The sequence below is a fragment of the Ochotona curzoniae genome, unplaced genomic scaffold (assembly GCF_017591425.1).
Source record: "Ochotona curzoniae isolate NIBS_2020 unplaced genomic scaffold, NIBS_Ocur_1.0 contig_430, whole genome shotgun sequence".
Classification (NCBI taxonomy): domain Eukaryota; kingdom Metazoa; phylum Chordata; class Mammalia; order Lagomorpha; family Ochotonidae; genus Ochotona; species Ochotona curzoniae.
This window is the reverse complement of record NW_024466219.1, coordinates 1465148-1492932: the sequence shown is the minus strand read 5'-3', so window position 1 is coordinate 1492932 and position 27785 is coordinate 1465148. Positions and strand designations below refer to the sequence as shown.

Below are 27785 nucleotides of genomic sequence, written 5' to 3'. Positions count from 1 at the left end.
GGGCCGGGCGGGCGTTCGCGTCGGTTCCCGAGCGCCCCGCGGCTCCCGGGCGGGCCTGAGGAGGCGGCGACCGCGAACATGGCGGAGGAGGAGCGGCGAGCCCTGCAGGAGGCGGCCGAGGGGCCGGCTCCGGACGCGGCGCTGCCCGCTGCGGCCTGCGGCCCCGAGGCGGCTGGAGGCGGTAGGTGCGGGAGGCCGCGCGGGGCGCCGAGGGGAGGCGGGCGGCCGTTCTCTGGAGGCTGCGGACATGGCCGGGGAGCCCGCGTGGATCGCGCCCGGCTCGCGGTGCCGGTCCCTGCCGAGCCTGCGCCCCGCGGTCTGGTCTTCCGCGGCGTGCTCCCCCGGACCCGGGGCCGGCGGGCACCGGCCAGCGGCGGGCTGGATTCCGACTGCCGCGGCGCAGCTCGTGCGCGGCAGCAGCGGGCGATGGCGGCTGGCCGTGCCCGGGCCCGGCGCGGCTGTCCGGGTCCCCGAGGACACTGTGCGCTCCCGGAGCATCTGCAGGTGTCTGCGTTACGGGACCGGGAAGGGACACTTATCCGGTTCCTAGCTTAGGATTTGAAGTCATTCACTGACTTTAGTACTTGGCCAGCTTTGAATTGGAGGCTTGACAGACGACTTGGAGAGTTGGGATTCGCTTGCGATTTTTAAGCAAAGCTGTAACTGGACTCAGTCGATTTCGGAGTGGGTCATATCAGAACACGGGGGTGGCAGAGGCTTGCGCCCCCCGGGCGGTCGGAGTGCCAGCTTCACCTCCAGCTTGCGATGCCTGAGGTGAACCAGAAGCGGTTCTGCAGCTTTGGGGAATGTGGGCAGATGTGTAATATGAGGAATGAGTGAGAGACCTGGAAATACGTTACTGGGGCAGAGATGGCTGGGAGATCTGCAATACGTAGGAGCTAATATACGTACTAGTTGCCCTTTAAATCATTTGTAGAGGGCTGGTTAGTCCTATGAAGTCTGTTCTAACTAGGCGAGGTGAAAATGGGCCGTTAGAAGTAGGTTTTTTAAAGTAACGGGAGTTGTGGAAGAACCTTCCGGGACTTCGGATTCGTCTGAGGTAACAAGAGGTCTGCCTGTTAACTTCTGCAGGATTAATGCTGTGGCAAGAAGCGTGTCGAGTGGTTGGAACAGATTTTTGGACACCTGTTCTCAAACTGGAAAGTGCTTTCTGGGGGTGACCGGGCTGCCATGCATTTGCAGTAGCTGCTGAGTCTGCCATAGTGGAGCACCACGTTTTTTCGAGGACAACAGGCTCCTTTCTCTTGTTTTGTACTAGTACTTAGAATAATTTCCAGAAGTATCTTTTTTGTAGTGCTGTAGATCTTGTTTCATACAATAGAGATCTTTGAACTGTGGGAATCCCAAGTTTTTATAGTACAAATTAGATAGGTTGGTTTATAAATTGATTTCCAGGGAATAACTGACTTAACCAAAAAAAAAAAAAAGGTTAGTGTGGGAAATGCCCTTTTATAAGTGCAGCCTTAATATAAATCTTAAAAATGACAGACGATTAAGAAGAAATTAAGCAATAATGTTCTTCATGTTCATTTAAAAATAAAGTGAAAATTACTATGATTTTTTTTACCTAATGTGTTTATTTGAAGGGGAGAGTGGGTTGCATAAAGTTCTATCCTCCATCCCTGGTTACTCCCCCCGTGGTCAGAATGTCCGTGGCTCAGCCAGACCCACACCACCACAAGCCGGAACTCCACCCAGGCCCTAGGGGACCACCCTGTGCTGCTTTCCCGGGTACGGGAGCAGGGCTGGAAGTGGAATTAAACAGTGCTCCATGTATTCGACACCAGCATGGCAGGCAGCAGCTCAGCTGGGCTACAGTGCCAGTCCTGAGAATTAATTTTGAATAAATTTGAGCAGGAGTGTCTGACGCCGTCAGTTGCTTTACAGAATTGCTGACATGGGGTACCAGCGCACATTGCCAGCATCTTGGGGGACCGCGAATTGAACGTCTAGCTTCCAGCTTCTGCCTCGCCCACTCCCAGCCTCCAGCCTCTGTGGGCAAGAGGGGCTCTCTGTCTCTGCTTCTCTTTCTACTTCTTAAGAGATTTAAAGTAAAAAGCTCCTCATTAAGAAGAAATGACAGCTAGTTTTCTAAATAAGCTTGAGTGCCTAATGTGTGCAGGTTGCTGCACCGGGCAGTTAGCTATCAGAAAGATGCAGAATAAGACTTAGCGCTGCCATCTTCCTGCTTGTTTCTGGGAGAGACAAATGAGAGGTGAGCTCAGAGGGAGGCTGGCGGGAGGGAGACAGTGCTGAGATGTATGGCAGAACGTTCAGGTTTAGCATTGTCTAAGCTAATAGCATAATGAATGCAAACGCCCCGTGTCTGTGCCGCTGCACGCTTTGTGCCTCAAGCTCTCTCAGCATCTTGTAGTCTCACAGACTCTCTGTCCATGTGCCTTTCCTTTAAAAAATACTCATATATTCCTGTGTCTTTGTCTTTAGAAGGCATGCCACTGTCCCATCCATCTCCTTTTTTATATGCCAAGCTTCTTAAAAAAAAGAATCTGAGAGCCCGTCACAGTAGCCTAGTGGCTAAAGTCCTCGCCTTGCACGTGCCGGTATGGATGCTGATTCTGTTCCCAGCGACCCCACTCCCATCCCTGCTTTCTACACAGCATCTTTTCCCAGTGCCTAGCCCTTCCACACCTCACTTCCTAATTACGTGTGTGTATAGTGATCAGCAGTGGATTCAGCAGCATTGCAAAACGCATCCCTCACCTCAATCCGAACTTACAAGTATTTAAAGAGTGTGTACTGTTTAAGAAACCTGAAAATACATGACTGGAGCATGTGAAAGGCTCTAGAATTGAAAGCATTTAAATTACATTTTAAAATTACTTTGAGATTTTGAGATGGTCTGGTTGCATTTTTGGAATCATAAGGAAGAAAGAGCAGAGTGTAGCTACTCCCTCCAGTGACAGCATGCTCCCCAGCTCGCTGAGCACCGGCGCTGAGCACCGGCTCGCGCTGTTGTAGCGGCGTGTCTCCCCAAGGCCTCTTGCTCACTCCAGCCCCAGCCCAGGCGGGAGGTGGGAGTTGGGAGCCCAGGTGGAGGTGCCTCCAGAGTCCCTCCTGGGCTCCGGAAACAAATCCTTGCTCCCTGCTGGACATGACCTGAACACTCCACCCAGAAGCAGGTCAGACATACTGTGCCGAAAACTAAATTCATTTTTTCTCATCATCAAAAGGTTTTCTTCTTTCTTTTGTAACAAACCATCGTTCTCAACCAGATAAACTCCCATTACAGTCATTGCTTTTGCCCTGCCCACCCCAGTCGTGTTGCTTCCTGCAATGCTGTCCTCTCTGGTACCTTCCTGCTGCCCGAGGTGCCATCCAGGAGGTGTTGAAAGCTTCGCGGTCCCTGCTGCTGGTCACTGCCTCCGAAGCCTGAACAGTAACACCTGCGCTGGCTGCCCGCAGCGTGTGCTGTCCTCAACTTGTGTTGTTTTTACCTGCCTGTTTTCTGCTTACTGCGCCTGTAAACATTTACCATTCCAGCCAGAGCAGATGAGGCTGGCTCTGTCTTTTATACCACATGCCTTTGTTCCTCCTAATACTCCAGTTTATAATGCCAGTAATTAAATCTGTGCTTTGTGCAGTTCTGCTCATACTGTTATGCCCAAATTCTAAGTTCCCCCAAAATCACCAGGAGTCTGAAATGGATGCAAGCACACAAGGGCGGTTTGTTCAAGCTCGAGCCCGGGCCCTGACCATCACCGCTGCGGTGGCTCCAGGTTGAGACGCAAAGGCAGAATTTTGGGGGGGTTATTATATGCGGTGGCTCCAGGTTGAGACGCAAAGGCAGAATTTTGGGGGGGTTATTATATGATTCAGGGGATTCCTCACAGTTACACTCTTTCAAAAAGTGCAGCAAACAAGTTTCAAACAAGCAAATTGGCAGGCTGTGGAGACACACTAGGGGACCTTGCGTTGAGGAATATCCTGTCACTGATGAAATGAAACTTGTGCAGCTTCAGATCAGGGTGAGCGGGCTCACTGGGGCTCACTGGGACCCTCCAGACCTCAGCTCTCCAAACGCTCCTTCAATAAAGCCTTGTTGCTTCCTCCGTCTGCCTGCATCGGAGTCGCAATCTTCCCGTAATAACATCTCCAGTCTCATTAATGTCTCTTGAAAATTGTTTGAAGACAGGAAACATTGTTTATTTTCTTACTTCAGTATCTTTTACAAAATGAGAACGTTTTATAGAATGATAATAATTGGATTAGCTTTTAAAACATGCAAACTTACACAGTGGAGGTTTCCTCTTTTTTTTTTTTTTTAAATAAAGGTTTATTTGTTTTGCTTGAAAGCCGGAGTTACATAGAAATGGGAGGATCTTGGAGGTCCCTCTAGTGGGGACCAGGACTTGAGGTGTGACATCCACACCAAGAACTTTGGGACATAGGAAGTGCAAAGACAAAATGAACCAGTGCACACTTTATTGAATTTTTCTGGGGCAACTTATACTGATTTTCTTGCAGGGCAAGCAGATAAAAGTTACTAGCTAACTAAACAATAGCATATAAGCTACTCCAATGATGGATCACCAGGCAACAGGATAAGCAAACATGAGTTACAGGAACCAACACCAGTAAACAAACAGGTCCAACTAGGAAAAGAATCTAACAGAACTTTGTACTCAGATACGCTCAGGCCACCAACACTACAGGAAGAGGACCATGATAATGACATCTGCAGCTCCCCAAAGTCTGCCGAGAACATCTGAGATTTGGGGTCCCTTGGGCATTTGGTGGTCCGGTTCAGTTAGTACATCTTCCAAGGAGGAGAGGCCTGGTTCCCTCCCCAAGTGGCCACAACAGCCGGAGCTGGGTTGCTCCAAAGCTGGGAGCACGGAGCTTCTTTCAGGTCTCCTACGAGTGCAGAGGCCCAAGGAATTGGGCCGTCCTCAGTTGCCTTTACAGGCTATAGGTAGGGAGCTGGACTGTAAGTGAAGCAGCCGGCGCTCAAGACTCCCAGCAGCACCTGTATGGGATGCTGGGCTCTGCAGCTGCCTCACGGGCAAGGGGGTGTGGCTTGCTGGGCCACCACGCCTGCCCCTTCCCCCCATCGTGTTGTTTGCTTCTGAAGTACATGTATCATTTTATGAACTGAAATGTGACAATATTCCCCATCTAGGTCCTAAGAGATTTAAGTGAAATAAAAACACAGATTTATAGGTAATGTGATCAGGTGGTAATGGGTGTTGAATGCAAATCGGTTAACACAGTGTCGTAACTTGCAATTGCATTTCAGAAAGACACATCTCCATTCAGAGACAGCTTTCTGACCTGGAGAAGTTAGCCTTCCGAGCTGAAGGAGATCTTGAATCTGCCAACTCATTGAACCCCGATAATCCTGACGCAGGTATTTACACATATTTGGATTTTTAAATGAAATTGCAAAGGTGTGTGACTGTAAGTTATTTTATAACTCCAAGGAAGTAATGGTCTCCAGATGTCTGTGGGCTGTGTGTTCTGTGAGGTTCATGCTGGCAGTCAGTGGGCTCCAGAGTGGGGGTCAGTCCACGCACGGGGACCCCAGGACTCTGAAAGCAGACAGGGTGTGTGCATGCATTTGTATGTATGCTTGCCTTCTCTAGCTGAGAGATACTGGTTGCATTAAAAATGTTAGTTATTTCCATTTCCAAATGCTTTACTACGATAAACCTGGATTTGAGGTTCTGTTTGTTTTGTACACTGTGCATTAAATAGTTGGGCTATATTTCTATTAAAATAAGACTTCTATTGTAGTGATCCATACTTTTCTCAGGAATGTATCAATAAAAAAAGTTCAGTGTTCATTAATAGAAGGCAGGAATTCAAGCCATGTCCCCACTCTCAGATCCTGCCACTCGCGTCCTGAGTGTGGCAGGCGGAGAACGGCAGTGGGGCCCTGGCACTCTGAGCCCTCTGTCCTGAGTCCCGCGCTGCCAGTGGCGCCTGCTAGGAGGTGAGCACGGAGGCGTCTTTGTTCCTTATTTGGCTGAATCCAGGAGTTGTAATTGGCTTCTGTTTCTTTTTAAGGAAATAAACAGGCTTGTCCATTGTGCCCCAAAGAAAAATTCAGAGCTTGTAATAGCCATAAGCTTCGTCGCCACCTTCAGAATTTACACTGGAAAGTGTCAGTTGAATTTGAAGGTAGGTATTTTTGGGTTTGCTAAAAGTGATATATATGAAATTCTTGAATTGTATTGTGAACATAAAACAAGTATTTTCAATGTGAAATTGTGAGGGATTTAATATCTCCAATTTTAATGATTGAAATAAAAAGTGCCATTGTATAGGGAAAGGTGCGTGTGGCGTGGCAGTTTAGGTGAGCAAACTCCCTAGCACTGTACCTGTACTGGGGGCTTTGCTGTATGCTGGGGATTCAGGATGCACATGGAAACATTTTTAGTAAGTTAGACTTTTGCGATAGAACAACTACTGTTTTACGTGTGTTTTTGAAAGTATAGTAAAGATAGTAAAACAAGAAAAAAAAATGATTGATGTGAATCCTGGAAGATTACATCTCTTTTTCTGCTGATGACCTAAAAAAACTAGTGAAGAATGTTCTTGACCATAATAGGGCAAGTGGTAATGAGGAAACAACACACCAGTTACAGTAATGACCAAGATGACAGAATCTGGGGAAATGAGAGAGAGAGAGGAGGAGAGATCATTAGAGGCAGGAAAGGAATTGAGGTTATTAAAGAAATGGGAGAGTCAGGTAACCGCCCGCCCCAGGGACGTGTGCACGGGAGGGAGAGGGGAGAGTCAGGGTGGCGGGGCAGGCCAGAAGACTGCCGGTTACCGCAGGCAGAGTTCGGACCTGGGTCTCCTGCTTGTGCGGTCACGTGGGTCTCACCACAGATGCGGAGACAGACAAGTCTGTCCGAGTGATGTTGACGTCACAGAAAAGGATAGCCACACTTGTTCTTCCAAAATCTGTCTAATTTGTAAGGAGACTTGAACCCGTAAAGAACAGTGGTGTTTTTTGTCCTAGGTCACAGGATGTGCATCTGTCACTTACCTTGCCGGCCTGTGAAACCAAATACTGCTGGAGAGCAGGTGACCAGATCTTACACTCGTTACTGTTAAAGGAAGTGCAGTTCTCACTTGGCTTTAATGGGAAATGTGGATATTGAACGATGCGATTTAAAATTGTGTGACTGCTTTCGGATTATCCTAACAGAAAAGTATGAAACACATGGAAGAAAGGATTGCTGCATTCACTCTCATTATAGTTTTTAATTCCACTCAGTATTCTCTGTTGCTCAAAATCAAAATCAACCCACTTAATAATTCTGGAATGGAGACTTTAAACAGGGAGTAATTTTTTTGTCTTTTGAACTGCATTTGGATCACGGACTAGAAGGCTCACTTTATGATTTACTGAATATATTTCAGTGTCATATTCGTGTTTCTTTTGCCTTCATTTTATTTTGACAAAATCAAAAAACTTTCTGAAATATTACAAACTCTTAAAAAAACTTTACTTTTACAACAGATTTAACATAACAGAATACAAACCAGACAAACTATAAAGCTTTTTAGTAACAATGTCCTAAATACACATTAGCTTAATAACACCCCGCTCTTCAGTTTTCTTTTAAATTACTGAAGAGCAGTAAAGTGCTTGGGAAAAAGCTTTCTGTAGCAGGGGTCCAGCCAGTGCCTGGACCAGCCACCCCTTCTAAGACACTCTGAGTGGGATATGCCCTAAGACACCCTGTGTCACGTTCTTCCCTGTTGTCTGCTTGCTGTGTGGTGCCAGGGAAATCAAAACTACTGAAGAGCTAGTGGGTTAATCTTTGTGTGGAATGACAACTCTTTTTACTTGTAAAAATAGACTTCTCGGGCCCGGCGCGATGGCACAGTGGTTAAGGTCCTCGCCTTGCATGCCCGGGATCCCATATGGGCACCAGTTCTAATCCCGGCAGCCCCGCTTCCCATTCAGCTCCCTGCCTGTGGCCTGGGAAAGCAGTGGAGGATGGCCCAAAGCCTTGGGACCCTGCACCCGTGTGGGAGACCTGGAAGAGGCTCCTGGCTTCGGATGGGCTCAGCTCCAGCCATTGTGGCCGCTTGGGGAGTGAATCATCGGACGGAAGATCTTCCTCTCTGTCTCTCCTCTTCTCTGTATATCTGACTTTGCAATAAAAATTTTAAAAAGTAAATCTTAAAAAAAAATAGACTTCTCATTAGATTGCAGGCAGTGGAGTGCTCAAGATTGCTTTAATCATCAGAAGTTATGTGCTGGTTGTTACTTATGGCCATCATTAAAAATTAAATTATATAAAAGTGAATTCAATTAGAAGTGCGTGTTCTATCTGCTCTCTGCACTTGGAATTATTTCCATCTGTCGTACCTCCATTGTGGCAAGGCTGCATCATGGTGTGGTATTGCACAGTGCTGCGCAAACTCGGTGATGTTGCTTAGTGCGCCGAATTTGGCCATGGTGGAGTGTTCAGGTCACGGAGCACTGTTTACTCCGACATCCAAGAGGTGAAGATGCAGTGTCACAGAGCACTGTTTACTCCGAGATCCAGGAGGTGAGGATGCAGTGTCACAGTGCACTGTTTACTCCGAGATCCAGGAGGTGAAGATGCAGTGTCACAGAGCACTGTTTACTCCGACATCCAGGAGGTGAGGATGCAGTGTCACAGTGCTAGGAACACCTTGCCAATTGTCAGTGCTGCTTGCAGAACGTAGAGGCAATTATTTGCTGATTGAACCAGGAAATTAAACAAACTTGTGGCCTGCTGCAAGTAAAATTGAAAACATGTATAAATATAAATAAAGGAGTTAGGCTTCTTTTTGTCATGTGGCAAAATTTGTTATTTTATGTGCCGTTAAACTCTGGATAAAACTAGCATGCTGAAATCTGCCACCTCCAACTTGTACTTGCATATTGTAGTAACTTACCTAAATGTGCTGCTCTGTTATAGATATCCAGTAAGATGGGTGCCCATTATCATTGCATTATTTGTTCAGCAACAATCACCAGGAGAACTGATATGCTAGGACATGTTAGGCGCCATGAGAATAAAGGAGAGACGAAATCCAGGTATATTGCTGGTAAGTTGAATAATCTCATTAATGTATTCATTAAATTCTCACTTCCTCAGTTATTCCTCCCAGACACCAGATTCAGTGATTCTAGCAATTAATTTGCTCCATTGCTTTGGATTTCACTTTCTTTGTGTAAGGTCTACAACTGCTTTTTCTACAGTTACACTTAATTAATGGTATACAAAAAGCAAATGACAGCAAGTAAATGTAGATGTTTTACAAAGATTCTAGAATTACTGTTAGCTTTTTGCACCACAAACCCACAGCACACACTAGCTAGGAAACGACAGAAGACTCGCTGCTGGTAGCCAGGGCCGAGAGGCTGTCTCTGGGTGGGAGAGAGCCGCAGGCTGCCAGTGGACGGTGGAAGTGATGTACGGAGAGTCCTTTGCTTTGAGTAAAGGGCTTTGTTAATCAGGTGAGAGTGACAGAATTCCGCCTGGTGGGAGTCAGCCCGCCTGGCCGCAGGGTGAGCCCTGAGGGAAGTGGCTGCCAGGGTGTACTGCTCTCAGTGTTTATACAGCTCAGGTGTGGGGCCTGCACGTGTCATGGTGGGTGTTCCAGGTTCCTGGGCGTTCCTGACTTGTGATAAGCTCTCTGGTCCTCTGATGCAGTCAGCTCCTTCAGGAGTCACTTCGGCCTGGCCCACTGCTTACGGTCTTAATTACAGCTTTTACATCAATAACCATGTATTATTGAAAAAAAAACTTGGGAAAGGTTTTGAAATAAAGATTACTTATTATTCTGAAACATATTGTGCCATTTATGGCTCGTTATTACTGTAGAGCTGTGTCAGCACTTCAGTTAAGCAGCAGTTGGATACAGTGACCCAGCTCTGTGATCTCCTCTGCCTCCATGGACCATTTCCTGAAGAATTTCTTCTCTCTCTTTCTCTCCACACCCCCCCATCTTTCTCTGTAACTCTGCCTTTCAAATAAATAACAAGCTAAGCCTTTAAATAAATTTGGTCACTGAAATGATTTTCTATAAATTCTCACAGAATCTTGTTTGATCTGAATTGTGAGATAGGTGATGTTGGGATCTAGAGAATACTAACACAATTTTATGAAAGATTCTAATTTTTGGCAGTATAGAAAGAAATGTTTATCATTTAGTTAAAATTCTTTTTTTTTAAATTAACGTTTTGACAGTATATTCAGACATTAAAACAAAAAGGATCTGAATTATTTTCCCCACCATTATTATATATGACTTCTTTGTTATTTAAAATGATGTATGTTTATAAACATCAGTATTTTTTTAAAGATTTATTTTTATTGGAAAGGCAGACTTACTGGCACTTGTAGGAGAGGGTTAGTCACTTGAAGCAGCACACATACACATCAGTATCTCATTTGAGTTTAAAGCTAGACGATTGCAATGTAATGACTAAAATGCAGTAATAAAACTTGATTAGCTTGTAGCCATTTAAATGTGATTTTCAATTTAAAACTCCTAGCTAAGGCATAGTGTTCAGAAGCCCAGCATTTGTTATTGCCATCTTGGCTAACGTGCAGCCGCACTCCATCACAGTGGTCATTGGTGAACCTGGGGGCACCTTGGGATGTTGTGTTGGCGTGGTGGTGGTTCGGCATCATGGTCAGATGCGTCAGTAAGGTCAGCAGTCATGATTTGAAGTGACTAAGTTTTCAGGCCCACCAAGATGGCTCAATGGCTAAATCCTCATGTTGCATGCTCTGGGATCACCTTATGGATACTGCTTCATATCCCAGCTGTTCCACTTCACATCCAGCTCCCTGCTTGTGGCCCGGGAAAGCAGTCAAGGACAGCCCAAAGTCTTGGGACCCTGCACCTGCATGGGAGACCCTGAAGAAACTCCTGGCTTCTAGCTTTGGATCACCTCGGCTCTGACCATTGTGGCCGCTTGGAGAGAGGACCAACGAGTGGAGGGTTTCCTTTCTGTATTTGCTTTGCTCCATAAGTCTGATCTACTTTTCCAATGAAAAATAAGTAAATATTTTTAAAAAGTTACTGAGTTTCTTTCAACCAACACTTGGCTGAGTGCTACTGTTTTCTAGAGAGAACAGCGGGTTGTGTATTTTTGGTTTGGTTTTATATCTTTGCATTAATACAGTAATATGTTTTTTAAAATGTATATTGTGTCAGATATTTCCTGGTAAATCTTTTTCCTCTCTCTTAGCTTCTGCAGTAAAAGCACCGAATGAGACTCTGAAGGAGACGGACACGGATGTGCGAGTCTGTCCCAACTGCACTGTGCCTCAGAAAGCAGATTCCTACTTTAACCCCAAAATGAAACTGAATCGGTAAGAGAAAGTGAGAGCCGATTGTGCATCGCTGTGTTGTGCCGTTCCCGACCTTCCTGCTCAGCTTTCCTCAGGCCAGGAAGCTGAAAGCTGCATGTGCAATGAGAGCATCTCCGGGGACATTTCTTCACAGTCCTTGGTCTTTTATTTGTTTTCAGAATGAAACAGGTGTAACTTTGTTTAGTTACTCAACAGGCTGGTACTTCTGCTTGCATCGTTTATTACACGTAAATAAGTACTTATTACTGGAGCCCATTAGGTTCATAGTTTAATTTCACACATTGTCAGTTATTGTACTGTTTACTTGGAAGTGCTAGGTTGCCTTTCACAGTGGCTTCTGTGTATGACGAGGTACTGGTTTCTCAGTCCCTGTCAGGGACCTTACCTCAGCTGACCCTTTCCCCAGGCAGCTGGTGTTCTGCACGTTGGCTGCTCTGGCCGAGGAGCGGAAACCACTGGACTGTCTGGATGCCTTCGGAGCCACAGGTAAGGAGGCTACCACCTGGCTTTACTTGCAAGATTTACCCAGTCTCTGTACTTAGGTGGTTGGTATGGGCTTTGTATTTGGCAAAATATTTTGACGTAAAAAAATGCAGATTTAAGGTTAAATTTTTATTAGGAAATATTTTAAACATGCAAAAGTAAAAAATGTAATAAATCGACACAGGACTCAACTTAACAGGGAGCAGCTCGTGCTCAGTGCGTTCTCTGTTCCTCCATCCTCGTTAATTTCAGACAAAGGTGTCTAAACAATAAGACTTATCAGAAATAAAACCGTGATACCAGCCACACCTAAAATATTAAAATAACTTTTAATATCGAATTTTTTGCTTTGCCCAAATGTTTCATAATTTTTTAAATTTTCAAATCAGAAATCAGACAAAACCAGTATTGCAGTTGTGGTGGTGTGGCTGTTTTTAATCAGTGATGTTGGGGGGGGGGCGATAATCATGTTGACGTAACATCTTACAGGTGTCCCAGCTCCTGGGTTTTTGCCGATTCTGTCGCCGTGGCTTGCCCTGTGCCTCTGGCACCCGTGGTTTGCACTCTGTTCAGCGGGAACTTCCCTTTGAAGCATTCTTGTTTACTACAGTCAGGAAGCACTTGGTGGCCGGCCATCGTGTGGCCGTTTGTTACAGTCTTCAAGCAGTAGAGTAAAGGAAATTTTAAAGATTGACGACACTTTTCTCAGTGAATTTACCAGTAGACAAAACATTACTGGAAAAATCGCAAATCGCCCAAAAAAATACTCTGCTGAGAAGCTGGTTCCAAAGGGCGGAGTGTGCCTAAGCGATTACAGGGGATTGGGGAACAGGGACTGAGTTCTTATCTGATAGTGCAGTTTTATGTACATTGATATGCGTAAAGGACGGAGGACGGTCCCCATAAGTGCTGTATCACTGTGCTGCTCCCGCTGTGGGCTGCGGGCTGGCCAGCCTCGGGTGCGGGTGCACATCTGAGGAATGAACCATCAGGTGAGATTCCACTGTGTCTGATTCTCACTGTGCTTCTCTGTCTTTCAAATACATTTTTCAAAGATTTATTTATTTTTACTACAAAATCAGATATACAGAGAGAAGGAGAGACAGAGAGGAAGATCTTCCATCCGATGATTCATTCCCCAAGTGGCCACAACAGCCTGAGCTGCACCAATCCAAAGCCAGGAGCCAGGAGTTATTCCTGGGTCTCCCACGCAGGTGCAGGGTCCCAAGGCTTTGGGCCGTCCTCGACTGCTTTCTCAGGCCACTTGGAGCTGGATGGGAAGTGGAGCTGCTAGGATTAGAACCGGCACCCATATGGGTTCCTGGGTATTCAAGGCAAAGACTTTAATTTTTAAGGATTTTGGAACAGTTTTTACAACTTACAAAATTTTGTTATTGTACTGTTTTTATCTTTAATTATTAACATTTAAAAGCTCATTTCTTGCCCTCTCTCCCAAGGGATAATGGGATTGCAGTGGGCAAAACATCTCGGAAGTGCTGTCCAAGTTACAATTAATGACTTAAGTGAGAGCTCTGTGACGCTGATCCAGGAGAACTGCCACTTAAACAAACTGAAAGTGAAGGTGGACAGTAAGGAGGAAGGGGCGAGTGACGGGGCTCTGGGAGAAGGAGAGGAAACCCTTGGAGACATCCAGGTGACCAAGATGGACGCCAATGTGCTGATGCACCTGAGGTCTTTTGATTTCATGTAAGTGAAAAATACTTGGTAAGTGACTTTCTGAGTGAGCTAGAATTTTGGGTTGGGATAACCAAAAACTAGCACAGCCTTTGCTATTAAATTAATATGGGTTTTAACATTGACATAAGATGTACAGTGAGGGAAAAAAATGTTTTTTGAAGATTTATGTATCTTTTTGATAAGGTAAATTAGATTTACAGAGAGAAGGCAAGACAGAAAAAAAAAATCTTCCATTCTCTGCTTCACTCCCCAAGTGGTTGCAATGAGCTGGAGCTGAACCAGTCTGAAGCCAGGAGCCAGGAGCTTCTTCCAGGTCTCCCACGCAGGTGCAGGGTCCCCAGGCTTTGGGCCGTCCTCGACTGCTTCCCCAGGCCACAAGCAGGGAGCTGGGTGGGAAGCAGAGCAGCAGCAAATGAACAGTTGCCCACATGGGATGCTGGCACTTGTAAGGTAACGTTTTAGCTGCCGAACCCTCATGCCAGGTCTGAGAAAAATTTCCAATAATGGGAGCAAAATGCCTAGGCAGGACGCTTTTCCTCTAAGCCTGATTTATGGTGACAAGTCTGACGTGTCATGCGTTCATTTTGTTACTTCCTTTACAAACAGGAGGGTTAGCACAGCGGACCCCGCATGGGATGCCCTGGCCTCCTAGCAGCCTGCCTGGTTCAGCTCCCAGCTGCTCGCCCAGTTCCAGCTCTTGGCTTGTGCAGCTTTGGCAGACAGCAAGGGATGGCTCATGTAGCGGCTTCCTGCCAGGCTCCTGCGTCAGCCCCAACCGATGCAGGCATTTGCAAAGGGAACCAGTTGATTTGGAGATATCTCCCTGTGATTCAGACAGTAACAAAGTTGACAGTTCAATGTTAAAAACAATTATGCACTTAGAATGAATTTGCAGAGTACTTTTGAATTCATGGAATTTTATCACTGGAATTATTCACACTGATATTGTTTTACTTACTATAAGAGTTTCATGGGCCCGGCGCGGTGGCGCAAGTGGTTAAGTCCTCGCCTTGCACGCCCGGGATCCCATATGGGCACCGGTTCTAATCCCGGCAGCCCCGCTTCCCTTCCAGCTCCCTGCTTGTGGCCTGGGAAAGCAGTCGAGGACGGCCCAAAGCTTTGGGAACCTGCACCCGCGTGGGAGACCCGGAAGAGGCTCCTGGCTTCGGATTGACATAGTATCGACCCGTTGCGCTCACTTGGGGAGTGAATCATCGGATGGAAGATCTTCCTCTCTGTCTCTCCTCTCTGTATATCCGCCTTTCCAATGAAAAAATAATAAAAATAAATCTTTAAAAAAAAAAAAAAAGAGTTTCATTAGGACTGTGCTTTGTGGTTTTAGACACCTGGACCCTTTCGGAACGTCTGTGAACTATCTAGATTCTGCGTTCAGAAACGTGAGGAACCTCGGCGTCGTGTCAGTGACTTCTACCGACACCAGCTCTTTGTACGCCAAGGCGCAGCACGTTGCCCGGCGGCACTACGGCTGCACCGTCGTGCGGACCGAGTACTACAAGGAGCTGGCTGCCAGAGTGGTCGTGGCCGCCGTGGCCAGGTACACGCTGCCACCCGTGCTTCTGCTCTCAGCACACACATGCTAGAGAGGAACACACATGAATTATGAGTTTTATTTTCTATCTCTATCCTTTTATGTTGCTTTTAATATGTATTCACTTAGAATGTTATTTAAAAGCTTATGTCTAAAATAGTGTGCTCTCCAACTTAAAGCAATGTAATCATTAAAGTATTCAAAAAAGAAAAATGAAAGTTAATTTAAGTCAGTTTAAAGGATAGCAATATGAAAAAAAGAACAAAACTTCTAGATTTACTCCAAGTCTTTTGCTTTACATGCATTTTGTCTCTATATAACTTGTATAAATTGGTGACTTAAAAACTTGACTCTTACAAAACAAGAAGTTCTGTATTTCTCGTCTAGATTTTTTTTTAAACAATTGAGAAAACGGAGATTTTTTTTTTTTTTTTTAGCATATATTGCGTGCAGAAAGTTACGGTAAGAATGTTATGAAAGCAGACATTGACAGTGTGGCTGCCACATGGGCACAGCTAGTTGGCAGCCAGCGCTAACTCTGGTCTCCCAGCATTTAGCTGAAAGTTCCTGCCTCAACAAGCCGGACCTTCAGGATTATTCCTAATTTCTGAACGTCTGATGCTATTTGCACATGGCAGCACACTCAGATTGACGTGTGTGTGTGACGCGTGTGCACAGTGATGCACGTGTCAGGCACTCCACAGTCCATGCAATTCTGGTGGAAAGGATTCTGACTGTTTCATTAGCATGCTATGTTGTGTATAGCCAATCAATCAACGGAGGAGGAAGAAGCCGGCGTGATGACACTGCTGCGGGTTGTGGTCGGGTCGGCCTGAAAGCAGACAGTGACACGACATAAAGAAGCAAATTAAGGTTAAAGTTCTCAGAGAGCAGAAACCAGGGCTCTGTGCATCCCAAGACAGGAGGCCCCCAAAGTCTGGTTTTCCGAGGTTTGACCATTTGCAGTGATGTAACTTGTAAAATGCAGTTTTATGAAAAGCAGGGTCTTGTGATAGGGAAGCTTAAACATAGTGAAACAAAGGACAACAGGGAGTTTCGTGCAACAACGTGTTTTGAACACAGGAACGATTGATTCCTGAGAAAGTAGGCAGGTGCCCATCCCAGCGTTTGGCAGTCTTGAGGTGTACGGGCCCGTGGGTTCAGTGGAGTCCATGGCACCTCTTTCATGCTGCAGCACACATGCCAGCGTGGCCTTTGCCGTTGTCTGCATGACACACTCGCTGACTGGCAGCTCAGCCAGACTTCAGTGGACTAGAGGAGGGGTGCAGGGGTGTCTAGGGGCGAGGTCTTCTAGGCCATGCAGTAGATCCAGAAACTGGTCCTGTTGAGAGATTATCTTGAAAGGCCGATGTCCAGGGGCCAAAGACTCAGCAAGTACTTCGTTTCCTTTGTTTCAGTTTCTGTAACAGTGACAATCATGATGGTTTAAAAGCACTGCGTACGGCTAAGAACTAGTTCCCACACACCCATCCGTAGTTGGTGTCCAGGTTGGCCATCTAACCACAGAACTCTGTTCATAGAGCTGCTGCCCGGTGCAACAAAGGCATCGAAGTCCTGTTGGCGGTGGCCCTGGAGCACTTCGTGTTGGTGGCGGTACGCGTGCTGAGGGGGCCGACTTCAGCAGATGCCTCAGCCCGGAAGATCCAGTACCTGATCCACTGTCAGTGGTGTGAGGAGAGGACCTTCCGCAGGGGTGGCGACATGGTGGACGGTGAGCTCGGCTTCCCCTGCACTGGGCTCTGCATGGCGGCAGCCTGATCTCTTCCCTAACTGTGCATGTTGTTTTTGATTTTTAAGATTACAGTGCTAAGTTTGTTATTTCTACCCTGGATGTCATGTCATCAGCAGGACCTCCGTGAGTTTGTTTAAGCTATCTCTTCATGCTCTAGCCGTGCCTCCAATGAAAACATCGAGAAATAACGTAGCTTCCGTGTCAGCTAATTTTAGAAACAGAAATCAGATGGCCTCTGTCTGTGCTGCCACCAATCATTAGTTTTATGAAGATGATTTTCATATTTCTGGCTGAATAGAAGCAGCACCTGTTACGACAGTCACGCAGTTAACATTGATTGAGCCTCCACTATATGCCAGGCCTGAGGACACAAGGAAAAAGCTGTAGTTTATACCCTCGTGATGCTCTTTATCTTGGCATTTGTGGAACACAGAAACAGTTGCCTGTTGTCTTAGCTCCTTGGAATTCTTTATTTTTTTTTTAAGACTTATTAGTTTTATTGTAAAGTCATATATACAGGAGGAGAGAGAGGAAGATCTTCCATGCATTGATTCACTTCCCAAATGGCCACAACAGCCAGAGCTGAGCTGATCAAAAGTCAGGAGCCAGGAACTTCCTCCGGGTCTCCCACGCAGATGCAGGGTCCCAAGGTTTTGGGCTGTCCTCGGCTGCTTTCCCAGGCCAAAGGCAGGAAGTTGGATGAGAATTGGGATCGCCAGGACATGAACTGGCACCCATATGGGATTCCAGCAATTGCAAGGTGAGGACCTAAGCCACTTGGCTACCGTGCCAGGCCCAGAATTTTTTTTTTAAGTTATTTATTTTTGTTGAAAGGCAGGTTTTACAGAGCAAAGTAGGAGAAACAGAGAGGGTCCCCCATCCATTGGTTCACTCCCCAAATGGCCGCAATGGCCATAGCTGAGACCTTTGAATTTCCCACGGAGGGGCAGAGTCCCAAGGCTTTGGGCCATCCTCCGGTGCTTTCCCAGGCCACAAGCAGGGAGCTGGATGGGAAGTGGGGCTGCCGGGACAGGAAGCTGTGTCCATATGGGCTGGTGGAGCTTGCAGGAGGATTAGCCAGTTGCCAACACTCCAAGCCCCATTTGCTACAACCTCAGGACTCCTTTAGGTACAGCCTCACATCATCCATTTAGCTTGTTTTCTAAGTCTAATGAAAGCCGTTAACTGGAGGCTGCCTTTCTCTGTGTGTGTCTGTGTATCTGTCTTTCAAGTAATAAATAAATAACGTATCAATGGAGGTAAAGTCCTCATCCAGAATTACATTATAGCATGTATCCCAACAACATAGAAATACTAGTTTCCTTCTTTCATAATTCCTTCATTTTTGCTACTGGTAACTTGGAATGAAAGCTCTGACTCTTCAGAAAGGAAATTTGCTAATGTTTACCTAGATCTGAGCAATACTACGAAGTGGCTTGGGGAGTCATCAGTTGGTGTGATGGGAGCATTTGGCAAAGTGTATATCAAGATACACAGTAGTGCAGGCTGCGTGTGTGCTCTGTGCTGTGGGGGCCAGCACAGCTCAGGAAAGTGGGGACCGCTGTCCAGCCTTGAGTAATGGCTGCTGAAGATGCTCATGGCGTAGTGACTGAATGGTGCAAGGGACGAGCTGTGGGACATTCCGTCAGCTCTGAGCCCAATTTCGCCCCATCTGTCAGCAGTGAGCATCCCTTCCATGGGTGCTCAGCAGTCCAAGAGCCGGGGCAGACCTGGGAACGAACAGAGAGGGCCAGACCTGGGAACGAACAGAGGGCCACTTTCCACGGCTCTCCTGAGCTCTCGTGGCTGCGCATCACTCTGCTTAGTTGCAGAGTAGCTGAGTGATAGATCAGATGGCAGCCCGGCTCTTGGGTAGCTCTGTCCTATCGCTGCCGCCCTGGCTTCTGGAGCCTGTCCAGGCCGCTCCAAGGTCATGGTCAGCCCAGGAGTTGAGCAGCTTATTTGGAGAGAATATAACTTAAAATGCCTCTCTGGGCCTTGACGAGTCCCATGGGATTGGGTGAGTGGCCTCACTTTGGAAACAGAAAGCCACTCCTCAGCGTCCTCTCCTTGTCCAAAGCACATTAGATACTTGTGGCAGCGGGCGTTAGGGCAGTCAGCCCTGAGAACGGAAACACTTGCTTTCCAACTACACAAAAGCAAATTCATGAGAAATGTCTGTGTTCTGAGATGCCGGTTATATAAGTATATATATTTTTTTCATACTTGGAAGCAGATTATATCCATGAATTTTAAAGTAGGTGTATCTTGTGAACTTTCCAAGGGTTACCTGATCCTGTCTAATGTGGTAGTCAGGAAGGCCACGTGTGCCCCTCCACGGGCTGGCAGGAGTCCACGCCTCCTGAGCCCTAATCCTCATCTAGACAGTTAGGATTTTAACAGTATCTGCCTAAGACAGTTGTGAGGGTTAATGTTAGGAAACATGTAAGCCCATGAACAGTATCTGGCACATAGTAGGGCCTCCCGCTGAGTAGTAGCTTCGCAGTAGGACTGCTGCCGTAGTGGTCACGTTAGTCACCGCGCCTCTGCCTTCTTCACGTCGTGTTTTTACAGCAAACCCCTACAAGCAGCTGCCCTGTGACTGCCACGCAAGCATGCCAGGGAAGACAGCGATGGAGCTCGGGCCTCTGTGGTATGTTCACGGGTTACAGCATGACCAAGCTTTCGCTGTGTGGGAAACGGGAAAAGTCTGCGCCGATCATTGGGATTCTTTTTCCCCGTGTACTGAGGGGTTTTCAACTTTCAGATTTTTTTTCCCTATTTGTGACAAAACTAACAGGAGGTAGGTGAAAAGAGGCTTGGGCAACCTGCCAAATAAATAACTCCAGGACAGGCATTTGACACAGCTCATTTTCAGAATGCCTGGGTTTAAGTTCAAACCTCTGGCTACTGAGAAACCTGGGGTGTCTGCCAAGGCCGGGGCTCAAGAGGGGGACCTGCACTGGGGCCCCTGGACCCTAGCTCTGGTCTGGTCCAGTGACAGCCATTCCATGCACTTGGGGCGTGAGCCTCAAGATGGAAGCTCTGTCCTTGTAGGTGTCTCTCCTCTCAAAAAAATTTTTTTAAATTCATTTTTGAATAGGAAGAAAAAGACCTTTTTCAGCTGATCATGATAGAATTAATATGTGTTTGCAAATGATCCCAACTTATAAAAAAGTCAAATAAAATCAAAATCTTGAGGAAATGTTGAGAATGGGGTGTAAAAGTATCTAGCTGTTTTAGATAAAACTAGAAGAACATAAGTGTAATATTGACTCTGTGTATACTTGTGCACCATGGAGTAGTGCCATAGTGTGAACTGCTTTCCAGCAGAATCCTTGATGAGGTTTGCTGGTGCTGGAGAGCCTTGTAGAAATCGGACATTGCTGAGGCCACTGTGCACGAACCTCTGCACCTTTCCTCGCTCTACAAGCTCCAAGAGTGAGCGGCCCACGTAGCCCCAGCGCTCTCCACCTGTATCTGCTACCTGCTGATCCGACTTAGGTCCCAGAATTTAGGAATAATGGGTTCCTGGGTCCAGAAAGATCTAGCTCAACCCCTTCATTGTAAAAATGAGTAAATTATGAGACAGTGATTATAGTTCTTGCTGTAACTGACAGAGCAAGAGAGATCTGATTCTCACCTTCTGATTTCCTCACTTCACAGCCGTCCGGACTGCCGGCCTTGTCTTTTCTGGTCATACTTCCTTTTCCTTTTTTTAAAAAGATTTATTTATTTTTATTGCAAACTCAGATATACAGAGAGGAGGAGAGATAGAGGAAGATCTTCTGTCCAGTGATTCATTCCCCAAGTGACCGCAACGGCCAAAGCTCGCAGATCCGAAGCCAGGAGTCAGGAGCCCTTCCAGGTCTCCCACGCAGGTGCAGGGTCCCAAGGCTTTGGGCCGTCGTTGACTGCTTTCCCAGGTTACAAGCAGGAAGCTGGATGGGAAGTGGAGCTGCCAGGATTAGAACCAGTGCCCATGTGGGATCTTTGCACATTCAAGACGAGGACTTTAGCCACTAGGCTATCACACTGGGCTCCGTACTTCCTTTTGAAGTTAAGCCCAAAATAATTCCTAATCAGCCTTTGCTATGCTATATATATATATATATATTTTATTATTTGAAAGAGAGTTGCAACAGAAAGAGGAGACAGAGCAAGACCTTTAACCTGCTCAGTTCCAGCTGGCCCCTCATCTGAGCCTGTCCAGTGTGAGGCCAAGAGCTTCGTCAGGTCTCCTCCACTGCTTTCTCAGCCTTTAGCAAGCAGCTGGGTCAGAAATGGAGCGCCAGGACACACCCAGTGCCCGAGTGCAACGTCAGGCCTGGACTGTGTCTGCTCTCACAGGAGCCTTTAGTCACACCACGTGCTAGTCTTGATCTGCTAGGCATTACACATCTTGTGTCACGTTGAAGTCACTAGCAGCTCTGCGAGAAGCTTGGAGTTCACTCCATGAGATGACACAGGTCGTCCGCGGCCAGGCCTGGGGTTCACTTATCCAGCTTGTGACTTCAGGGTTTGTCCAGGACATCTGTGACAGGCTCACCCCGGGCCATGCGGAACTACACAGAAAGGGGCACTGGGGCTGTTCCTCGTCCTGCTGCAGCCACCACTGTGTGCTTGCCGGGCTCATAGCACTGAGTGCTATGCAGCACTGAGCGCCATGCAGTACTGAGCGCCGTGCAGCACTGAGCACTGTGCAGTACTGAGCACCGTGCAGCACTGAGCACTGTGCAGTACTGAGCACTGTGAAGTACTGAGCGCTGTGCAGTACTGAGCGTCGTGCAGCACTGAGCACTGTGAAGTACTGAGCACTGCAGCACTGAGCACCGTGCAGCACTGAGCACTGTGCAGTACTGAGCGCCGTGCAGCACTGAGCACTGTGCAGTACTGAGCACCGTGCAGCACTGAGCACTGTGAAGTACTGAGCACTGTGAAGTACTGAGCGCTGTGCAGTACTGAGCACCGTGCAGCACTGAGCACTGTGAAGTACTGAGCACTGCAGCACTGAGCACCATGCAGTACTGAGCACTGTGAAGTACTGAGCGCTATGCAGCACTGTGCGCCATGCAGTACTGAGCACCGTGCAGCACTGAGCACTGTGAAGTACTGAGCACTGCAGTACTGAGCTCCATGCAGTACTGAGCACCGTGCAGCACTGAGCACTGTGCAGTACTGAGCACCATGCAGCACTGAGCACTGTGCAGTACTGAGCGCCATGCAGTACTGAGCACCATGCAGTACTGAGCGCTGTGCAGCACTGAGCGCTATGCAGCACTGAGCGCCATGCAGTACTTAGCACTGCAGTACTGAGCGCTGCAGCACTGAGCAGAGACACGCCAAGATCCTGGCTTTCTTACCACACCCAGCTTTGGGCTGCTGTGCGGCCAGTACCACCTCTTGTACTTGGGCGTGTCCTCCAGCTGCCCCAGCACAGGGTCACACGGTACTGTGCCCTCGGTGGAAGGCTCAGGACATTCTTGTGGACCTAGTGTGAGTGAAGCTTACTTGATTAATCCTACTTGTTTCATGACAAAAGGAGTGGACAAATAGGAACCTGTTTGTAATTAAATCTTCAAAACTTTCTGAATGTATTACTCCATTATATAATTAATTGTATATTTTAGTTGTAACTAACTACTCTAGGCTTTTCTTCTTTTTAAGAAAGTAACTATTTCGAAAGCCCATATCTTGGCTTCTTTTCAGGTCAGGTTCCCTTTTCAATACTGGATTCCTCAAAAGAATGCTGCTTGAATCTCTCCACCATGGTTTAGATGATATTCAGGCCCTGCTGAAGACCTTGATCTTTGAGTCAGAATGCTGTCTGCAGAGCCAGTTTGCGGTTCCCGCAGCCTCCGGTGTCAACAGGCAAGGTGATTACACCGCCTGCGTGCAAGCAGCACCGTTCATGGAGTGTGACCTAAGTAACCCCCTCACGGCCGCTGCTTTACCTCCAAGTGCCTCATTTTCAGTTATACTCAGAGGTGTGACGTGGGTAATGATTTAAGGTGGTCTCCCTTTTTCATTTTACTGTATTAAGCGAAATAAAAGTGCTCTGTGATTTTATTATGCTTTTTAGAAAAGCGCTAGCTAGTTTTAAGAGTGGTACAGCCAAAGATTTTGCTAATGTCCACTAAATACAGAATCTAGATTTCCTGTTTCTCTCAGTACAGTGAAGGCTTCTCCCGATGGGAACGTCTCCTCGTTGGTCAAAGGTGCGCAATCTCCCAAGTTACTACAGATGACTAGAAACTGCAATTGTTTCAAAGATTTATATTTATTGGAAAGGCAGAGTTACAGAGGGAAGGAGTGACAGACGGGAACATATTCCATCCAATGGTTCACTCCCCAAGTGGCCACAACAGCCTGAGCTGATCTGATCAGGAGCCAGGAGCCTCTTCTGGGTCTCCCATGCGGGTGTAGGGTCCCAAGGCTCTGGGCCGTTCTCGACTGCTTTCTGAGCGGGGCTGCTGGGACACAAACTGGCGGTTTTTTAAAAACCAAAATTGCGGTTTTTTAAAAAGACTTTATTTTCAAAGTCAGAGTTACAGAGGCAGGGAAAGAGAATTCCCTGCACTGGCTTCATGTCCAGGAGGTGGCAAAGGCCGCATGCAGCCAGCCATACTGGGTACTTCAGCCAGGGCCCCAGAGCTGGCAGGACTCCAACAGCTGTGCCTGCATCAGCTGCTCTTCCCAGTCCATCAGCAGGGAACTGAATCAGAAAGGCAGCAGCCAGGAAACAAGCCAGCACCCACCTGGGACCCTAGTGTGGACGCCACAGCACACTGCTGGCTCCTCAACGCGATTGCTTTTAATATTTACTTATAAAGGCAGACTAATCAAGAGAGACAAAGAAAGCGAAATCTATTGATTCAATCCCTAAACTGCTGCCACAGCTGGGTTTGGGCCAGGCCTACCTCTGGAGCTCCTGCAGGGCTGGCAGACCCCTGGCCACCTGCTGCCGCGCAGGCGCAGGAACCAGAAGCTGTCACAGTGTGGAGTAGAACGGACGCAGGCTGCACACCCTAGTACCCGCAATGGTACGCAACCCACTATGCCACAGTAAACACCCTTCCGGGATACAGTTCTTGGGGCACACATTTGTTTTTGTAAGTGATGCTTCAGTGTGGAGCCCTGACAGCCACGCAGGGGACCCAGAGTGAGCTCCGGACCTCCACTTCAGGTTGACCTGGCCAGACGAGAGCCAGAAACAGGAGACCTGCTTCTGTCCATCTTTCAAGTTAAAAAAACTTTTTTTGTAAGACATACCATTGTGTAGCCTTTTGTCACCAGAGAATCCTATAAGGATTGAAACTTGAGAATGAAATTTTTTAACCTTTTATTCAACTTTGAACTTGATTCATTTCATGCTCTGAAATACTGTCTTCCCAATTGTTTTCTATTTTAGAAGAAAATGGAGTTACTAAAGCTACGGCTGAAAGCACAGCAGGTAATTACATTGTGCAAGGTCTGTGTGGGAATGCAGGTCCTCCAGCTGCGGGGGGGGGGGGGGGGACGAGGGGGGAGGGGGGTGTACAGACGGGCGGGGGGAAGGGCGGGGGGGGCAGGCGGGAGGGAGGGATGGGCAGGTCCTCAGGCTGCAGGGGGGGCAGGCGGGAGGGGGTGGTCGGACGGGCGGGAGGGAGGGATGGGCAGGTCCTCAGGCTGCGGGGGTGGGGGGGACGGGCGGGGGGAGGCGCCTCTGGCCCACTTTTAAGATACTCATGTTCTGCTAACAAAACAGCAAAATCTGTTAGCGTTCAGAAGCGCCAAAATTCTGTTAACGTGTTTTGTTCACATCCCCTTTGAAAGCAATAGAAGATCTCAACAATGTGGATGAAAATAAGGTGAAATTATGCAGTTAAGGGTTTCTGATTTTTTTTAAGTTGCTCATCAGTTACAGTAGTTAGCAATCCTACTGGGTTCACGAGGAGAGCCAGGTCTCCATCCCACTGGGTTCACCAGGACAGCCAGGTCTCCAGCCTCAAGCACCCGTGTGCCCTCTGCACGCACACACCTGCAGTGTGTCAGTGAGAGTGCACAGGAAACACATAGTCCAGCAGAAGGGAGACGGTGTGTGGGAGAGCCAGTCGGGACTCCACATTGGACTGCCCTGCATTCACTGTTGACCCGGATTGAGACTCGGGCAAACTTTAAAGTCCTGCTAATTAATGGGGTGTGGCTTAATAAGAAGTGTGTCATCTTTCCAATAATCATTCACTTAGCATCTTCTAATTTGGCAACATTCAAATCACTTAAAAGAATATATTTTAGTTTTCTCTGTTGGACGGGAAAGCTGACATTATATACTGCAAAGAACTTCAGCTTTACGAGTATTACTCCATTTGTGTGCGTTGCTAGTTTTAGAAGTTCAAGAACAAAGAATAAACTTGAGAAGTATTTGAGGGGCAGACACCGGGGCCTAGCAGGAGCCCTTGTTGGGGATGCCTGCTGCAGCTGCCGTGTGCTGTGCCCATGGTCGCACTTCCTGCTACCGTGGCTCGGGTGGCAGCACGTGACCACCCCAGTGCCTGGTCCTTGTAGCATTCACATCAAGGGCCTAGAGGGAGTTCTGTCCGAGCCCCAGCCATTTCAGAAATTGAACAATGCATGGGAAATTTATCTGCCTATTTTTTCAGTTTTGAAAAAATAAACTGAGGGGCATGCATTGTGCAGTGAGTTAAGCGGATCCTTGCAATCCCAGCATTCCACAGGAGATGCCAGTTTGAGTCTGAGCTGCTCCACCTCCCACCCAACCCCCTGCTGATGTTCCTGGCAAGGCAGCAGGGCAGTCCAGGGCTGTGGTAGGCAAGGTGGCGTTCCTGGCCCAGTGGCAGCGTCGCAGCCATGTGGAGAGTGGACCAGCACATGAACGACCTCCCCTTTTCTCTCCATGCTTCTGCCTTTTGTTGATGAATAAATCTTTACATCATGTTAAAATCTGAGCCTTTTTCATACGTGAGAAATCAAAGAAATTAAACTGATTACCCTAGAATTGATCTATCAGTGCATGAAAACCAGGGATGGCATCCAACAGACTACAGATACAGAAATGAAGGGCATTGTCACCAGGAACCTGGACGTTTGGGGAGAGAACTTGCAACGCAAAGCACGAGTGACAGAACCATGGTCAAAGTGAGGGCGCTGTGAGGTTGACGAGTACAGAGTCCCGGAGTGGACTCCTGCAGGGACGGTGCCCACTGGGTCTGCAGTGCAGCTCAAAAGAAGTTTGATTGCACAGCTGATGCTGTAACTGCCCGAGGACAGTGAAATGCGAGATCGTATAGCCTAAATGGTTAGCCTTCAGGAGACATCGAGTTGTAAGGACATTGTGAATGATTTTTAAGACACTCCTAACTGTGTTTATGTCTGTGTCCCAGGGAAGAGAAAAAGCAATGAAATCATCACAAACTTGGCCAAGAAGCAGAAGACTGACGTCAGCACAGAACATCCTCCCTTTTATTACAACATCCACAGACACAGCATCAAAGGAATGAATATGCCGAAGTAAGAAGCCAGGGGGTGACAGTGTTTTAACTAAAAGCATCATTAAACAAAAATACAAGAACCTAACCATTTCTCCCTCTCCTTGTTGCAGGTTAAAAAAGTTTCTGTGCTATCTTTCTCAAGCAGGCTTTCGAGTAAGTCGGACTCACTTTGACCCGATGGGTGTTCGAACCGACGCGCCTCTCATGCAGTTCAAATCAATCCTTTTAAAGTACAGCACGCCCACCTACGCTGGCGGCCAGGCAGAAGGCCACGTCCAGTCAGCTCCTGAGGACACGGCGGCCAACAGGGCCGAGACGTCTGTGAGCGACCAGGCCCAAGCAGGTGGCTGCAGGAGGCGGTGACCGTCAAGAGGCACCTGCTGGAGCTCTGTGCCAGCTGTGCCAGCTGTGCCAGCTGCAGGGCCTTTCCCGTCCCTGCACTTCCGTGGTGTGAGAAGAAAGAAATGCTGTTTTCCTTCCGGAAATGAGCAGTTCCTAACTTAGCTGCTTGGAAGCTTTGCTTCCAGGTTTTTATTTTACAGAAAAATTCATGTACACTGTGGAATCCATCTGTGTCACCTCTGCTCGTCTTTGCATGGGTAGCCCATGAAGCCGAAGCCCTCTTCCTGTTCAGGTGAGGCTCGGCGGGCTTCCAGGTCGCTGGCATATGCCACAGTTCCAAAGGTGAACTATGTTCCCGTGTTTTTAAAAAATGGTACTTTGCATCATTTTATTACCGGCTTTTAAGAAATTGAGTACTCACTGGAGCTAGAAATACATTTTTTCTTACTAGTTTATGGTCTAGTTGACTCAATCCAGAGCGAGATCCGTCTCCCTGAGACCGCTTCCCTCCCTGGACACTTGATGACTGGGCAGTCCTGGAGCACCGTCTGACCTTGAACGGGCCTGGGTGATCTCCAGTGCCTCGGTCCGCACACACCTGGGCCTCACTCGCTCGGCTGTGCCGCCTCTCAGGAGAAAACTGTCCCCTTTGAGATGAGTTTGTAGTTTGAGGATTGGTTTATGATTTACTATTTTGAAGTGAGTATGTATGTGTGTAAACATTTTGTATACGTAACCCAGGCTAACATAATGATAAAAATGGGAAAAAAATCTTGTTTCCACTGACATTCCCGCTTAATTTCAATGTAAGATTTCAGATGCACTCTTGCTATAGGCAAACCTAGGTGACTTCCCAGACTTGACCAGAAACCCCCACAAAGTCGTGAACAGCAGTAGGCTCAAAAACACAGCAGGTTGCCGTCTGAGGGTGCACGTGTGCAGTAAGCCGGCAGCAGGGATCTGCAAGATACCTCGCGCGTATGCCACTGCAGCAGTGCAACAGGTTGATGGGTGGACAGAGGTCACTCAGTTCTGTGACCAGGGAACATGCCCAGGTGAACAGGTGCCAAACTGCACCACCAGACTCCCCATGCTGGAAAAGAACTGCT

The 27785-nt window shown here is 47.5% G+C and overlaps 1 protein-coding gene across 3 annotated transcripts; it reads left to right on the top strand.

Annotated features, from left to right (window-relative positions):
- The first annotated feature begins 12 nt into the window (after nucleotides 1–12).
- On the top strand, nucleotides 13–27464 carry TRMT1L (tRNA methyltransferase 1 like). 3 transcript variants are annotated; one of them, XM_040985368.1, is made up of 15 exons: nucleotides 13–181; nucleotides 5279–5389; nucleotides 6049–6162; nucleotides 7010–7074; nucleotides 8952–9081; nucleotides 11237–11360; nucleotides 11767–11846; nucleotides 13301–13550; nucleotides 14884–15096; nucleotides 16632–16822; nucleotides 19418–19496; nucleotides 22553–22719; nucleotides 24255–24314; nucleotides 26227–26353; nucleotides 26445–27464. In XM_040985368.1, the coding sequence occupies exons 1-15, from the start codon at nucleotides 79–81 to the stop codon at nucleotides 26695–26697; spliced, it is 2067 nt and encodes a 688-aa protein (XP_040841302.1). In that variant the 5' UTR covers nucleotides 13–78; the 3' UTR covers nucleotides 26698–27464. The 3 variants fall into 3 exon arrangements, with proteins under 3 accessions (XP_040841302.1, XP_040841301.1, XP_040841303.1); XM_040985367.1 differs by having other exon boundaries at nucleotides 14–181; nucleotides 24255–24296; XM_040985369.1 differs by having other exon boundaries at nucleotides 125–185; nucleotides 24255–24296.
- The last annotated feature ends 321 nt before the right edge of the window (nucleotides 27465–27785 follow it).

What these genes read in the sequence shown, in the direction of transcription:
- TRMT1L (XM_040985368.1), top strand. Translation starts at nt 79, where the DNA reads ATGGCGGAGGAGGAGCGGCGAGCCCTGCAGGAGGCGGCCGAGGGGCCG. An exon ending in CCCCGATAATCCTGACGCAG is followed by an intron (nt 5,390 to 6,048) that starts GTATTTACACAT and finishes TTTCTTTTTAAG; the next exon opens with GAAATAAACAGGCTTGTCCA. An exon ending in GTCGTGGCCGCCGTGGCCAG is followed by an intron (nt 15,097 to 16,631) that starts GTACACGCTGCC and finishes CTCTGTTCATAG; the next exon opens with AGCTGCTGCCCGGTGCAACA.